The sequence below is a fragment of the Pomacea canaliculata genome, linkage group LG4, assembly GCF_003073045.1.
Source record: "Pomacea canaliculata isolate SZHN2017 linkage group LG4, ASM307304v1, whole genome shotgun sequence".
In the NCBI taxonomy this organism is placed as follows: domain Eukaryota; kingdom Metazoa; phylum Mollusca; class Gastropoda; order Architaenioglossa; family Ampullariidae; genus Pomacea; species Pomacea canaliculata.
Genome location: NC_037593.1, coordinates 1,791,714 through 1,806,558, shown reverse-complemented (window position 1 = coordinate 1,806,558; position 14,845 = coordinate 1,791,714). Strand labels below are relative to the sequence as shown.

General features: G+C 46.3%; 1 protein-coding gene across 1 annotated transcript in view; it reads right to left on the bottom strand.

Annotated features, from left to right (window-relative positions):
- The window catches only part of LOC112561251 (sarcalumenin-like), a 26,131-nt gene extending 11,286 nt beyond the window's left edge, over window positions 1-14,845 (bottom strand). The window contains exons 1-3 of the mRNA XM_025233610.1: window positions 14,697-14,845; window positions 12,764-12,875; window positions 234-327 (exon numbers count right to left, since the gene is read on the bottom strand). Coding sequence (XP_025089395.1) covers window positions 234-327; window positions 12,764-12,875; window positions 14,697-14,811 — 321 coding nt within the window. The 5' untranslated portion in view covers window positions 14,812-14,845. The remainder of the gene's footprint in view (window positions 1-233; window positions 328-12,763; window positions 12,876-14,696) is intronic.

Below are 14,845 nucleotides of genomic sequence, written 5' to 3'. Positions count from 1 at the left end.
CGCTTGCAGTTCGCATGACTACTCGGTTTGACTGCCCTCATCTTTCTCTATTACGAGTGCATGTAGCGACAATGTTGGAAAGGTATTGCGAATGAAACAGATAGGTTTTATGCACCCATAATAATTACACAGACTGCTCGAACGGCGCAAAGTTTTGAGGCTGGCGGTGTTAAGAAATGAGCGGTTATTTATTCAAACGAAGAATAACTTGCTGCCGTTGTCCAGCCACCTACCGTGAGAGACTCGCGCTTGCGACCGCTGGTGACAAAGGTGAAACCCTGCGTCTCGATGGCAACCCCTGTCCTCTGCACGTGCTCCTCGACATACCTGAAAACAAAGAAAACAACCACATGTTCAGAATACTTTTCTAAGGCTTTACTTCACAAGAGAGCATCCAATGGCAAAAAAATTAGCAACTGACAAAGAACATGTTACACGAGGACCTGCCACACTTCAGTGCTGACTATGCACACCGAACAACGGTAAGCATCTGACAAAGTCAGTGGTGTGTGACAACTAGCCTACTAAATAATTAGGGTCAAAATCGTGTCCAGCAGCTGATACAGCGCACTACACACGTGACTCCGGGTGTCGCGTGACTTGAGACGTCAGTCCCGCACCATCATCATCAGCATCATCCTTCTGGCGCTGGATATCATTATCGACGTCTCGTCACTGGCCGTGTGTCGCCCCTCTTGTTGATATCGACCCTCCCCGGGCCGTCTCCCTCCCCGAGACGGACTAAAGTGACTTGTTGATGCAGTGTACAGCTCTCCTCACCCTCACAATCTCATAATTTATTCTACCGCAGTGGCAGCCTCCCAAGTCTGCACCGTCTGGCAAACGGTGGAGGCCATGTCCCAAACAGGCTGACTAGAATCTGCCGTTTCTACAGAGCACCAGTTGTACAGTATCTGGCTGGAACATTACGAAATGCGAAAATGCTGGTGTCGAAGTGAAGACAATGCCACGTTCTTACCCCGTGTCGATTCGGAGCTGTCGTCTCGCGGACATTGGGTCAGCGTTTGACGGTTTTGGCGATTCGCATTTCCCTTTCTCACTCTCACGCAAGCACGCATGTCCTACCACACGACTAACACGCTGAGCTCTCAGGAGAGTAAAGGGAGTGGCAACTATACTGCTCTTTTCGTCGAGGACTGACGAAGCGGGAGGAGACAGGCCAAGTCTACACACCTCTCACTCTACAGGATGTGCGCGTCGCTCGCCCTTGATTAGCCAGTGCAAAGTTAGGTTGCTGGCACAGCGCAGTCCGTGATTCAGCCAAAGTGCAGTACGTACCGTGTACCTAACTACAAGCCGCCGGTTCAGACAGGCCATGAGAATTTTGTCGAGGGCGCGGCGACACGGGGCTCGTTCTGCGCAACACATTTCAGCACATTATCAAGCGGGAGAAGCGAGAGATCAATACTGTCTAGCGAACACGACAAGTTTCGGGGGCTTGGCAAAGCTGGGGAGACGGGGCTGGTGGATCAAAGATACGAGGAGCGACGAACGGCGAGCACCAGACGCCAGCACAAGCAAAGCGGATACAGATGACTGTAGCAACAAGCGCCCAGGCGACGTGCGGGGCGACTGTGCCACTGGCAGCTGACAGTCGGGGTCACATACCAGGCCGCATGTGTTGTCGGGGTGAGCCTAGCGCATGCCGGTAAGCAAGTCCGCGTGCGAAGGTCACGACAAATATGCATTGCCCTCCGCCTCGCCTCTTGTGTGTCCCCCACAATCAAACCCTCTCCTTTACATCGTAATCATCGGGCCGGCCAGCGACCGAGACATGTCTACAAGCGCCAAGCAGTAAAATCCAGCTCCCCTCCTCCCCCCACGGCAATGCGACAAATATTAATAAAAGAAGCCCAAATGAAAAGTGCTTTGTTCTCATACCTCAAAAGCTGGCCTTTCTACGAAAAGGTGAAGACAGACAAGACGGAGCCGCTGTCTAGCATGTTCCCGGCGCTGTCGCCACCATACACTCCAAGCAAAAAAAAAAAAAGAATGCCGTCATGAACTGGCAGCCTGTTCACAAACCTTTCTACCTGCCGCCCATTTCCTTTCTGGCATCAGATGGCGCGAGCTATAGCGTGTATTCTGGCCTGGCCGCCTGCAAGGTAATCAAGACATTCCACAGACGTGCCAGCTCCGTGCAATGCTCTCGCTGCCTCTCCTCGCCACCAGTGCTCAGCAACAAAGCTAGCGGTCAGGGGAAACAACGTGCTTGTGGCAGTACCGGACAACCCAGGCTGTGCATGCGGGCTGGCTGCAAGACCGAGACACGACTGACCATCCACCAAGACTGGTCGCACTAGTCCAGGCCTGGTATGGCCCACCGCCCGCGTGCCCGCCCCAGGGGCACGAGAGGACAGGGGAAATTACAAAGCAGGCGAGGCCAGTGTGGGCAGACAGACGCATAATTTTTTTTTAAAGGGCACCTTCCTAGACTTTCCTTTACACGTTTCTGCTCCGTCTGCGGCTCACTCCCGCATCTCATTTGGCCGCGGCCACGCGCTGCCTGCTACAATACCAGCACGCACAAGTAGCGGCGCAACTCGCATCAGCCAGCCTCCCTCCCTCTCAGCCTGCATATCCTCCTTGCTATGATCGGCACGCACTTGAGCCGCCGTAGTGGACAAAGTTTGGGTCACTCTGTCCGTAGGATGTTCAAGGCCAGCCGGTCTTCCTTCCCTCCTCCCGCCTCCGGCTTGAGCGGCGTCTGCCTGCGGTCGAGTGACCAAGCAGGCGGCGATAGAAACGCCTCACGTGCCTCTTGCTGTCGGGACGGGGTGACCAGAAGACGCGGGGTTTTGCACCAAAATCGAAGGCCTTCAGTCACACGGGTGTTTCTGGACTCCGTCTGCGCATCACGGCGGCCATTACAATCTTCCTCCCTTCCTCTCATTATGCTAGCTCCCCTAGCAGATCCAACATCTACCACCGGCAAAACTCGATGGATTTGGGGTGGGGAGCGTTCGAAGATTGAGCAGAAACGTTGGCGAGGTACAAGGCTGCTCGATCCACACGTGTCTGCAGCGCTGCACGGCGTGCACGAGGCGGCCGGCGAAAGCTTGCAGCACACAGGAAGCGACATCGATTCACACGGCGCATACCGGCCAGGTTTGAGACGCATGGTCCTGTCCAGCGCGCACACACACCGATCGTCCCAGGAATACTGCCAATAGCAAGCTAATGATGAATCCCCTCCACCTCTCATCTTTCAGGTCTCTGTATCTCCTTCAGAAAAATTTCTTTCACATTCAGACCAAAGTACTGTTTTGCCACGTCCAATTGATTTTTTAAAACAAAGTTGTGTACTCGCGTATGGATGTGCGCGTGAAAGATGAAGCAAGAGAATGGATTAGCGAGGTATTAGCAGAAGGCCATGTGGGCCCTCTTGATTAACTACGAAGTTAGCTGCGGTGCAACACAGCAAGGAGGACAAGCGATTTTTGTCACGAGTCTTTTCTTTAGCACCGTATTCCAAAACGTGTAGCAACAAATTTTGATGTATTGCGATGCATTGTCGTCAATTATAGTAAGGTCGGAAATGCTACTACAAAATGTCAGAGGGTTTTATGGTAGTGGACAACGTGAGCGAAAACGATAGTGCCCATGCATCACATTCATTTTAGCGAAAAAGATTTGGAATCACCATCTCTAAGCCTCCGTTCTCCAATCACCCTAGTGTGCTGCAGCCGCGTATGAAACCTCTGCGCGAGAGCACTAAAAATCTGACAAATACAATGATGCACACTGTCAGCAGCTGGATCGTTTTGTACAGTCCTGGACGGCTTCCTCACCTCGCCGATGATTTGACTGACAACCGTAACTACCGACCACCTCAAACTCCCGGCACCTGGCATACTTCTGCACCTCAAGGAATGAACGAATAAATGTCTAATGGGGTACACGTACAGGGTACACAAAGGCACTATGTGAAGATCAAGCCGACACAGCACACAGGGTAGGCGCATATTTGTGACGTAGCACCGGTCACTAAGCACTGCCACGGTTGTCCGCTCTCTGACCACGTATTCTAGTTTCTACGCGAGCGTTGACTTTGCCCCCTCCCTCCCTCCTCAACCATGCAAGACCTGCACGCCCGCCAGGTGAGCCCCGTGCAGTTGAGGTGGGTGTGCGTAGCAGGGCCAATGAGGCGACTCCACGCGACCCCGGCAGGCACGCGGCGCTATCGACAGACTGCCTGCGGCACATACGGCTCCCGAACGATCGCGGCCTGTGAGACTACAATGAAGAAAGTGCTGACGAAGCGAACTGGCGAGGGCGGCATCGACTGGTAGCAGCGCTGTAACAGTGCTGCAGTACCACGCGCCTCACACGAGACCCAGCCTTGCCGATCGCATCATTGTGGAGCCAGGGCACGGCTTGGGCCGGGGAGGTGGTAGTTGTGGTGGGGGTTTGCCGAGCAAAGATGCGCAGCCAAGAATTTGCTGAGTCATGGTGCACTGGATGAACAGGTGATGGCAAGAAAGCACGCTAGCTACCATGCTCTGACGGCTATGAGGCAGGGACGAGGAATATAGGAGTAGGGAGATTAGCAGCTTGCCAAGTACCTGCTAGCAAGCTGGAGCGTTATGAAGTCTGGCCAGACTGTGCGGTCCGACTAACGGAACTCACAGAAATCTTTGCCCATGCAGACAGCACACCCTCCCTAGCACGGCGCTGCAAGCGGCTACCAAACCGTCGTACAGTATGCGTCGTGCTTGACTGCGGACACGTAGCCGCGCCCGACAAGTTCTCGACTATCTAGCCGTTAGTTCATTCACGTTTCAGCGCTGGAGGCATAGCGCGATCAAGCGGGGGCTTGTTATCTATTATAACGACCCCAACAAACTGATAAACTGGGGGATTTTACGATCGCCTTTCACAGCGGTAAAGAGCAATGTACAGACCCGACGATGAGCTGCAACCGCTCTGCTGTCTCCTTCCTCACTGTCTGCTACTGGGGGACGTGTCCAGGGCCAGTCGTAACAGGTCCGGGTGGTTGAATGACCCCACACCTACACGGAACTGGTTAGACAGGGTTATAACCCGATGACCCACCGCAAGGTTCTCACTGAGGCCAGTCGCTCGCAGAAGCGAGACGACGAAGACTAACGTCAAGGGATTAAAACACGTTTTGTTTGGAAATAGCCTGACGTAGAGCCAGAGATGTTGACACATTATTACCTCAGCGAGGGCGTCCACTGGACACCTGCACGTAGCTATGTTCACAGATACAAAGCAATCGGTGCTTGACCTTACTGCTGTCGCATGAGGTGACCGCTAGTCGACCCTGGGGCCTCCTTGACAGCGCCAAAATGTGCCTCACTCAGCTCTTTATGGGGAAAGGTGGTGGAAGGGAATGGGGCACTTCATGTAGTTCCTATGAAGCTATTTGACTGCTGATATTACATTACACTTGGTACGTGCCCCAGCAAAGTTCGGTCATTATGAACGTTATTGTTTACAAGTGGTCACTTCTTTCCACTGCACATGGCGTGTGATGCCGTCTCCAGGAAGATTTTTCAGACTGAGCTGCACAGCCTTTCACCAAGTTCTCGGTTTCCGAGACCCTGCAAGCTAAAACAGATGCGTACAAACGTCAGACAGAATCGTGGCCAGATTTGTCTGAAAGCCTGTCTGGCAGGGGGCCATTGCTTGAGGTTTAGCCGGGGTTAGCAGGAAGCTGTCTGCGCAGTATTTGTGGTGAAGAAGCACGCCGGTAGCAGGATTAGCCACGTTTCATCGATGTCATGGTCGTGTCCAGCACACCTTGCCCGTCAACGCTTCACCACGCTGTGAGAGAATGAGCGTAAGCTCACACATTGGCCCATCATTCAAGACAAAAGCATGACATTTTCTAACCTGGTCAGTCCTGAGTAACTGGAGATATGTCAAAACACGAACTCGCTGACCAACCAGCACACCACGGGCAAGAGCGTGGTAGTGGTTAATCTAACACGTGACAGCAGAGGATAATGTCAACGTCAGACAGACACTTCAACACAAATTTAACCAACGGACTGCGAGTGTCCTGAGTGTACCGCTGATTCTGAGTGGCCCAGCAGTAGGAGCAACTCGACGAGCGATTGGTCCCAAGCTTCGTCACTCCAGCAAGCAGAGAATACAAGCCAAACTATCCTCCCCCACACCCCCTCCTCGCCGAGCCTGCCGTCTGCCAGATTAAAATTCTGGTAAATTTTGGCACTAGCCTGTGGCAAGACCCTCGTCAGGCTAATGTTTTATCTGTCTGGAGGTTCAGACAGGGTAACATCCTCGGTGGCGGGCACCATCCTGCAAACACGCCCCATCCTTGCCAAACGCATGCCACCTTCCCTTCCCTACTTCCGTCTGCCATAATGTTTTCCGTGAACTACCCCCCCCCCCCATCCCAAGTTTTGCCATGCGGAGTTTGTGGAAGTGGGGAAGGGGGAGGAGTAGGAGGAGGGGCAAGGATAGCAAGCAGGACAAGACAGCACGATACAGGCCATCCTGCTGATCACAGCACCGTCTTCTTGTCTGCATGTGGCGCAAGGCCGGCACGCGCACACACGTGGTGGGGCCGGAGGCGGGACGGGTGGAGTGGGGAAGGTAACAGGCTGGTGTCGTAGACTGGGTGGCTAGTGGCTGCCAAAGTCCACGAACTTAAAAGAGGCAACACAAAATCAATCAGAAGAGCACCGTGCATCCGTAGGCTGAAGAGGACCGATGTCTGGGTTAGGGAGACCTGTTGCGGCTGCAGCGTTGCCGACAGAGACGCGCGCCCGCTTGCCTGGCTCCAGCTCTTGCCGCCCGCCCACCACGTCAGGCCACTGTCACGCAGCCGCCGCTGCAGTCCTGCTAGAGCTTGCATGCGGCCATGGCGGCACAGTGGTAAAAATACACGACAATGGGCTGAAGGTGGCGAGGGCTCATTCATTAAGCATGCTTACCCAGTTTTTTCCCCCTACCCGAACATAGTAGATCGGCTAACCAGAGATAATTCAAACTCGGTATTCAGAGACTTGCAGCAGACCTATCCATATAGTGTTATTAGTCGCTAAGTTATCAAGATGCCCCCTTCCTTGAGAAAATATGACAGATCGTGATTGGTTTAGCGCAACTGAAGCAAACACTGAATTTTACTTGAGCTAATAAATAAAACATGATACAATATTATAAAACAGTTAAGCAAACACTGTTTTCATTTAATTCAGAATCATAGAGTCGCAAATGGCGTAAAAAATGAAATCGAACTTTATCGACATTGTGCCCTTTGGACTTCATTGCTGCTCATTTGTTTCATAAAAAAAAAAAAAAATCAAAATTTTTTCATCTAAAACCACCACTTGGTCAGAATGAATAATGCATATTTTATATAGTCTTTACTTTAATGACTTAATGTTTCTCGTTTCACGCCTCGCCCTGATCTCAAAACGCGTGTGCTCTGTTTCGGGAATTCCCGCTATACCGGTTGGTTAGGTAACCACATCCTCGGTGGCTCATGAATCAGGAGTTTGCCTGGTCAACCTGTTTGCTGTTTCTCTAACCAAGTAAGGGCAATTTTACCAACAGGTAAATTGCCGATGCCATGAAATACAAGCGGAGAGGACGAATTAACCGTCACACAACAAACGACCCGGAATTGTCAAAGGTTCGCTTGTCAGGAACCGAAAGCACTTCGTTAACGTAAGGTCAGGTGTACTATATTTTAGTGAAAACAGTTCGCCGAATTTTTAACGCAAGGAATGGTTGTTAACGGTTTAGCAATAACGGTCAATTACAAGAAACACGTCACGACCCCCTTCCCCTTTAGCAAACGCGTCGCCTGGTGATCTAGCACCAGCAACCTCCCCATTCAAGACACCGTTTCCATAAGTAACCCTGAATGTTGGGAAATTATACATTTACGAAGTACAAGGAGTCGTAGGTCTCGCCGGCATATACCGCTACGAATAAAGGCCCGCAAGCGTAGATGTGCGAAGGGACGGCAGAGTTATCTCCCGGCATGCCATGTGTTTCAGTTCAGCTCCACGCGGCGACAGCGCTGATCACCGAACTAGAACTCGGCTCTCGTCCCACGCCAGACCCATAAACCCTTAGCAAAGCAATGGAGCTGCCAAAGATCAATGAAGGAGAAGCTGTATGTGTGTGGTCGACATAACAGGGATAACGTCACTAGCTTTCTCGGCAATCTAAGGAGGCAGACGAAGTAGGTGGTCGGCAGGCACGTGGCTGCAGAAAGTCCGTTGCTGCACTTTTGTGCCAGGAGCACGCTAAGGGCGTACAACACTAATAGGTTCACTGTCCACCTCACCCACCGAATCCTTTAGGACTACTAGTCTTAACTACTGTTTCCTCCACATACAGCTTCCAGATGGTTTTGTTCTTAAATACTGTTGGGGATGTGATGTGTCGGTCTTTGACACTGAAGGCTGCACTATTCCACCATCACCTCCGCTCTCTTCCTAAAGTCACACCACTGAAGCAGAAATAATGGGACTGAAAGTAAAGGCAGCTGTCACGCGGTATCAGTGCGTCTGAATGTACAGCAATAAGCATTATCTGCGTGTTGCTTGGTCATCATCGGGTGGCATGTGCAATAGCGTTTTGCAGTACATCCTGTCAATAGCACGAATATAACGGATGCTGCAGAAAGAGGGTGGGGAAAGGACTGGTTACTCTTCGGAATTACCGATAGAGCCTGGCTTTAATAGGTTCTGATGTCGAGCTTCCGGACAATATTGCTGAAGAAAGCGACACATATTGTACATAGTCTTGTAGGAAACATCCCAACAACATAAGCACAATCGGACAAAAAAAAAAAGTAGGCGGGGGGGGGGGGAGAGAAGGAGCTACAACTACATAGTGCTTTCACTACGCGGGCAAAGTAGTTGCTGCTGCTTTTGTCCACCTGTGACTATCAAAAGACAAGGGTGTGGTGAAGAGAGAGGAGTCATGTCGGCCTGCTGTCCGGCGCAAGCTTGGTATGCCTGGAATGGCAGGTTTGGCGCACATCCCCCACTGCAATGCGGCACTCGTTCTTTTCCGCCAACAACACTCTATCCCCCCCCACCCCTCCTACAATCACCGGCCTCTTTCTACCCTCGCCGTTTCCACATCATGACTACTTAGCGCCACACCAGCCGCCTCGCGCTTACATGTGCTTTTCTTTTCCTCTTTTAAAAAAATCCCCAGTTGGAAAGGTTTAAAAAAAAAACCTCTTTGCGACTTGCGTTCATCTACGCAAACAACGATCGCGGACCTTACTACCTCCACCTCTCACATCTTGACGCTGACTGCACACGTTTGACTGCTTTCCACTACTGCGTCCTTTTAAGCAGCCAAACTCGTGTGCATTGTGGGCCCTATATGCATGTGTTAACATTTCAGACCATTTTATTAATAAGACGAAGTGCAAGCTGTTCTTACAACAGGTCTGGTGTTAATCAGATTTGGTTTAGCTTTGTGCTCTCTTTGGAATCTGACGCTGTGCTGTAGGATCATTCAGCAAACTCAACAGGTTAGTTCATTGCTTAGAAAAGTTTCCCTGTCACAGCCACAAGGGAGGAGTTTTAATGTGACCGACCCATGACAAAACATTCATTGAGACTGACGACAGGACGACGAGATCTGGGTTTTTTTTTTTAAATACTATAGCATGGTTTGCAGCTTGTCTGATAACGCAGTAAGATCATTACCCACAATACAAAACGGGAGGAAGGGGGCCATTTGGAGAAAAGCTCATAAGGATGGAATAACCAATCCAGAAAAACATCTGCTGCTTAGCGTCTTCCAGATATGCTGGGTATCCTGACCCCTGGTTTTATGTTTGTCCTGTTGACACTGTGGCTGACCACCAACAGACAAGCCAAGGTTCTCCAAGCTAAAAAAGCCCAGTAGACACCCTCAGTGTCCCAACCTATGTTACAAATTGTACTATGATTTGTGGTCGGGGGAAGGAGAGGAGTGGGGAGGAAATGGTCAACTATTATTGTATCATGCAAATCACATTTCATAGGAATCTATACACATTTTAGGTAACAGATTTCATTACTTTTCTTTTAGTTAAATGCAGTTTATATGTGAAGTATTTCAAGATGCTACAAAATACAAATCTGCGGATGCATTTGAGCAATATCTACCACTTCATGTGAAATGAAGCTCCACTGAAATCTTTAGTGTAAAAGATGCAACTACATTTGGCAAAATGTTACCTAAGTACCAATAAAACCCTACCTAATCTGCCACAATGTGTGTCCAGTTAAGAAAGCCCTTTAACTTCCAGTATTTCAAAATGACAAATTTCAGCACTATCTGCATGGTTGTGAAGTTCTATGCTAGTTTTCTCAATATTTTAATCTTCATCTCCTAGGCCAGTCAGTCTGAACAATGTCATTGTATTACTAAGGGTGAGAAAACTAGGGTTTGCCAGAATTAAGTTTGACAATATTCTCCATAAAGCTCATCTGGGGTAGTGCCAATATTTTTGCCTCAATGTTACTCCCTTTGTCTATCTTGCATGCATGCTCAAGTAAGAAAATCAAGTGTTTATGCTGAAAAGGCAAGCAATATGTGCTCACTACTACAATAATATCCAAAAGAACGTTATCTAAACACTCAAAATAATGCTTTTTCCATTGAAACTCTGATTTAAATCCTTTAAGTTTTACAAGTGCAATGTCCTCAATATAAAAATAGTAATGCATAATGCTATTTGTAAGCAAGTGCATCTCAAAATTTTTGTATCTTAAAAATTACAAAAAGATTTCACAATTTTTGTCACATGTAATCCTCAAATTTTTTAGACGTTATATAAATTAAGATGCAAAAACTTCTTTCTTCTCACTTTAAATAATCTACACAATCGTAGGGGTCAGTGTCTGTGAACAGCCTATGACTACCCCCAACATGCTGTTGATTGCATCCAGTGGTTTAGTCAGGAAATTCTTGAACAAAAGAATCTGGCTAGATACAATACTAAATCTAACATTTACAGTGTCGACATCTTGGCTTGCGAGCTTGCCAAAGGATGAGCACCCTATATAGACATGCCTATTACAGATGCTGCTAGATAAGATCAGTGAAGCATATAACATATGCTAGCTTACTCCTCCGTCTTGGGACAGTTCCTTCTACTTCAATTCCAGAATTGATAACTGTATGCTGTTAGCATTTATCCTGTGCATGTGGTTTTCTTTGAGTAAAGCACTTTTAGTTCACCTGAATGGTGGAGAAAGGTGCTATATAAATCATATATATATGATGCGGTTGAGCAGCCCAACCCCACATTTCACCATAAAATCGATTTCTCCTCCCTTTTTGTGCATTCAACTTTTTTTACTTTTGTATTATATTCAGTATAAAAAAAAAAAAATTCAGAAGTTCAGATCGATTTTTACCTCATTTAGTGTGTTTGTGCATCTTAAACCTTATGAAGAATTAAGAATGTCCTCCAACCCACTAATTCATCGTTGCATCAGCTGTTAATATACCTGCTTACAGTTAGTATATAAAGGCTTATTGTTGCTGAATATGCAATGACTCCACAGCACAGTCGTTGCCAGCATGCAACCAGTCCTTGTTGAACTGTAAAGTCACTCACCTTCAAGCCCAATGATGCTGATTACATGAGACATGCATAAGAACTTTAAAGGCATACACTTGAATATAGTACAAAGCTGACATTCTACACATGTACAACAGAACTTTTTTTTAATGAACTCACATGGTGCACATTTGATTTAGCTACAGATTTGGAGAGACAATGGAGAAAATGTCTCAATAGTCTAAGTGATGGATTTTGCACTTTTGGAGCAGTTCTTACAGTACTGGCATGTGATCCTATGGCTAAGCTAATAAATGACTAATATACTTAAGCCAAAAAAAAAAAAATCTATCCAACTGCCCCACCTCTCCTGTCCAAAATCAATGAATATTCTTTATGCATATTGATGGGTATCACACTGTTATGTGATATGGTTACATCATGGTGACTTTTTAAAAAATTCAGCGACTCGTGAAATCTTCAGCTAATAGAGGTAAGCGACTATGCACTGATGCAAGAGATGCCAGTGGTTTCCGAGTATATTTGCCATTTTTAAAATATAGCAAAGTGTAGCTGATGACTTGTTCCAGGTCAAATAATTACTGCCAAAGTTTTTATCAGATTGCTCTTGCTGGTTGTCACTTAATGTTACAAGTTGGTATAAGATTTAGTTTTGCAGTTTTTATTATTCAAATACGGAGTCAAAAGCCAATTACAATTCCATTTCTAAAAATGAATATGTGCATATAAATCAACATCAGATGCTATTTTATGAGACCAGTGATGCATTCTTACAACATTAAGTAAGGTTATAATATTAATAACTTGTACATTACTGCGCGGGTTATTTTTGTTGAGAATTCAACAGTAAGTAGGTCTCAAAAGCAATGATACCTATCCTGACATACCAATATATGGGGACTGCAGATAGTGCAAATGGCCAGCCATTATTTGTTACAGGGGGTATATGTTCACCAAGAAACTTTAGCAGAGTGGCATGCATGTACAAATCCAACAATATACAAATGCAGTATATAACAGACAAACATCAATACACATTATTACTTGATGATCATCACTAATTCCATCATCTAGATTTTTAATTTATAAAACTGTAAAAATGCCATAAATTAATATTAACAGTATGACTTCAGCAGATTTACTTGGCTATTTTTTCAAATCCCACAAGCCTGCAGTGTTGGAGACAATGTAACAACTTACCAGTTGATGAAAGAACTTTTACCAGCAGAGTGATTGCCAATGAGAAGAACTGTGATCTTCTTACGAGGTGCTAACAAGGTCAGCCCCAAACTTTCTGCAATTTTCACCAAGCCTGAAAAAAAACACATTTGGGAAAAAGGTTGCTGGATGCCCATTACCTCTGACACAAACAATACTCTTTAAATTATATCAAGAGAAAACAATAACCTTTAAATTTTGCATTAAGCAACATTAACATAACACCATTTAAAGACTCCAAGATGCGCAAACATTTGTATGCCTTTTTATATCGAGATAAATAAGATAGGAATTTTCCAAGATCTTCATCTAAAGAATTTATAACCCATTAACAGACATTTTTGCCTAGCTTATACAATTTTCCATATTATTAAACATGCCCAGTTGTCAATACAACAGACAACATCAACATAAATGCCCCCTTTAAACAGTTCTCGCTGGAAAACGGTTGCCTGTTTTCACAGGCAGATCACCAAGTACTGGTTTTACAAAGCCACACTAAAAATAATTTATCATGAAAAGGAACTGAAACTTCAGCTCACACAAAAGACACTTTTTTCTAGTCATACATATATTTATAGTACCATTCTAATCTCACCAATACTTACATCTTGCTATGTTTGTATTTTTTGCCAGGGTGTTCATCTAATAGATGCTAATTACTAAATCTGACAAGTTCCTTTTTCCATCAGTAATGATGACAGTGCAAACTCAAACAAGAGTTTATGAAGGTCCTTATCATGTTTTTATTGTTTATAAAATAAATTATATTAAATGCAAGTAACGGAAAAAGTCCTCAATTCCTGTCAAAACAAGGACAGCTGGATCCTCCCCCTCCCCCCTCAAAACATAGGCTACAAGAACTTGCACTCTAAACTGAAAGAAATATTAAACTTCATTAACATCAATAAATACATAAATACATAATAAGTAACATAATCAGGCAAGATAAATACATGTTGATTTAAATGTCTTGCATCAGCAGTAACTTTCTGTATGGGTACTGTAAAATGCTAAGCTTTCATAATTTCCTAGCAAACTCAAGTGCACCCATCAAAGAAAGAAAAAAACAAATCCAACAGCCTAAGCACAGTTGGAAATAAAGACATTCTAGCATATCCTTTAAGAACAGTGCTGAAAACCTGAAGCAATGTATGCACACTAATACTGAAGCCAGACTGTCTAACCTACTCGCATTGATTTTTGCTGCTAATGCTTTGCCCTTACATACATTATCTCAAAGTCAGTTTCTTACAAGTCATAAAAATCAATGTTTCCTGCGCAACATGTGGCCAAGCAAGTTTGAGACTAGTATTCTAGAAAATAAACGTTTTTCTTCACTTCATTTTCTTTTTTCTTTCCCTGTCTCCGACGGTGGATCGCGGAATGCAATGAATGACCGCTGTGCACACAACCTTGCCGGAAAATCTTGCTGTACTGTGGGACATCGCCCCCAAACGAGAAATTCATGTAAAAGAAACAAGAGCTATTGGCAGGTAGGTATTCTTCTTAAAAATCTGTTAAATGCTGAAAATGAAGACCACCCTTCATGACTCATCGACATGGTATGACCTTTGATCACACAGGCCGGTAACCTCTCCCAGGTCTTGCACTCTGCTAGCCGAGTTAGGTAGCCGGTCCCTACATACAAAATCTAAGTTTTACACGTCAAAAGCTTTAGGTTTACAAACATGATGCTGCCTTTAAGCGCGTACAGTTATCCTACAGTTACAGTAATTTCAATGGTCCTCCAAATGCGCACCAGACCGGTGCGAGACCGCTTCCTTCGAAGTATAATATCGCGGAGTCAGCCGTCTGCCGAGTCATCATCGTCTGCGCATACACAGTCGTTCCCAACGACTTGAGATTTAAAAAGAGATAAAAGAAAACTGAAACAAAGTTACAAATTGTATACCATTTTCTGGATCGATGTACAGCAAATGACATTCCTTCAAAATTCTTTCATTCAATGACTGCGTGGCAGCGTCCGCTGCATTCGCCGAGGTCCTCGCCTTCACCTTCCCCGACATCGTCTGTGGCGTTTGCTGTCAGAGTGGACAGACG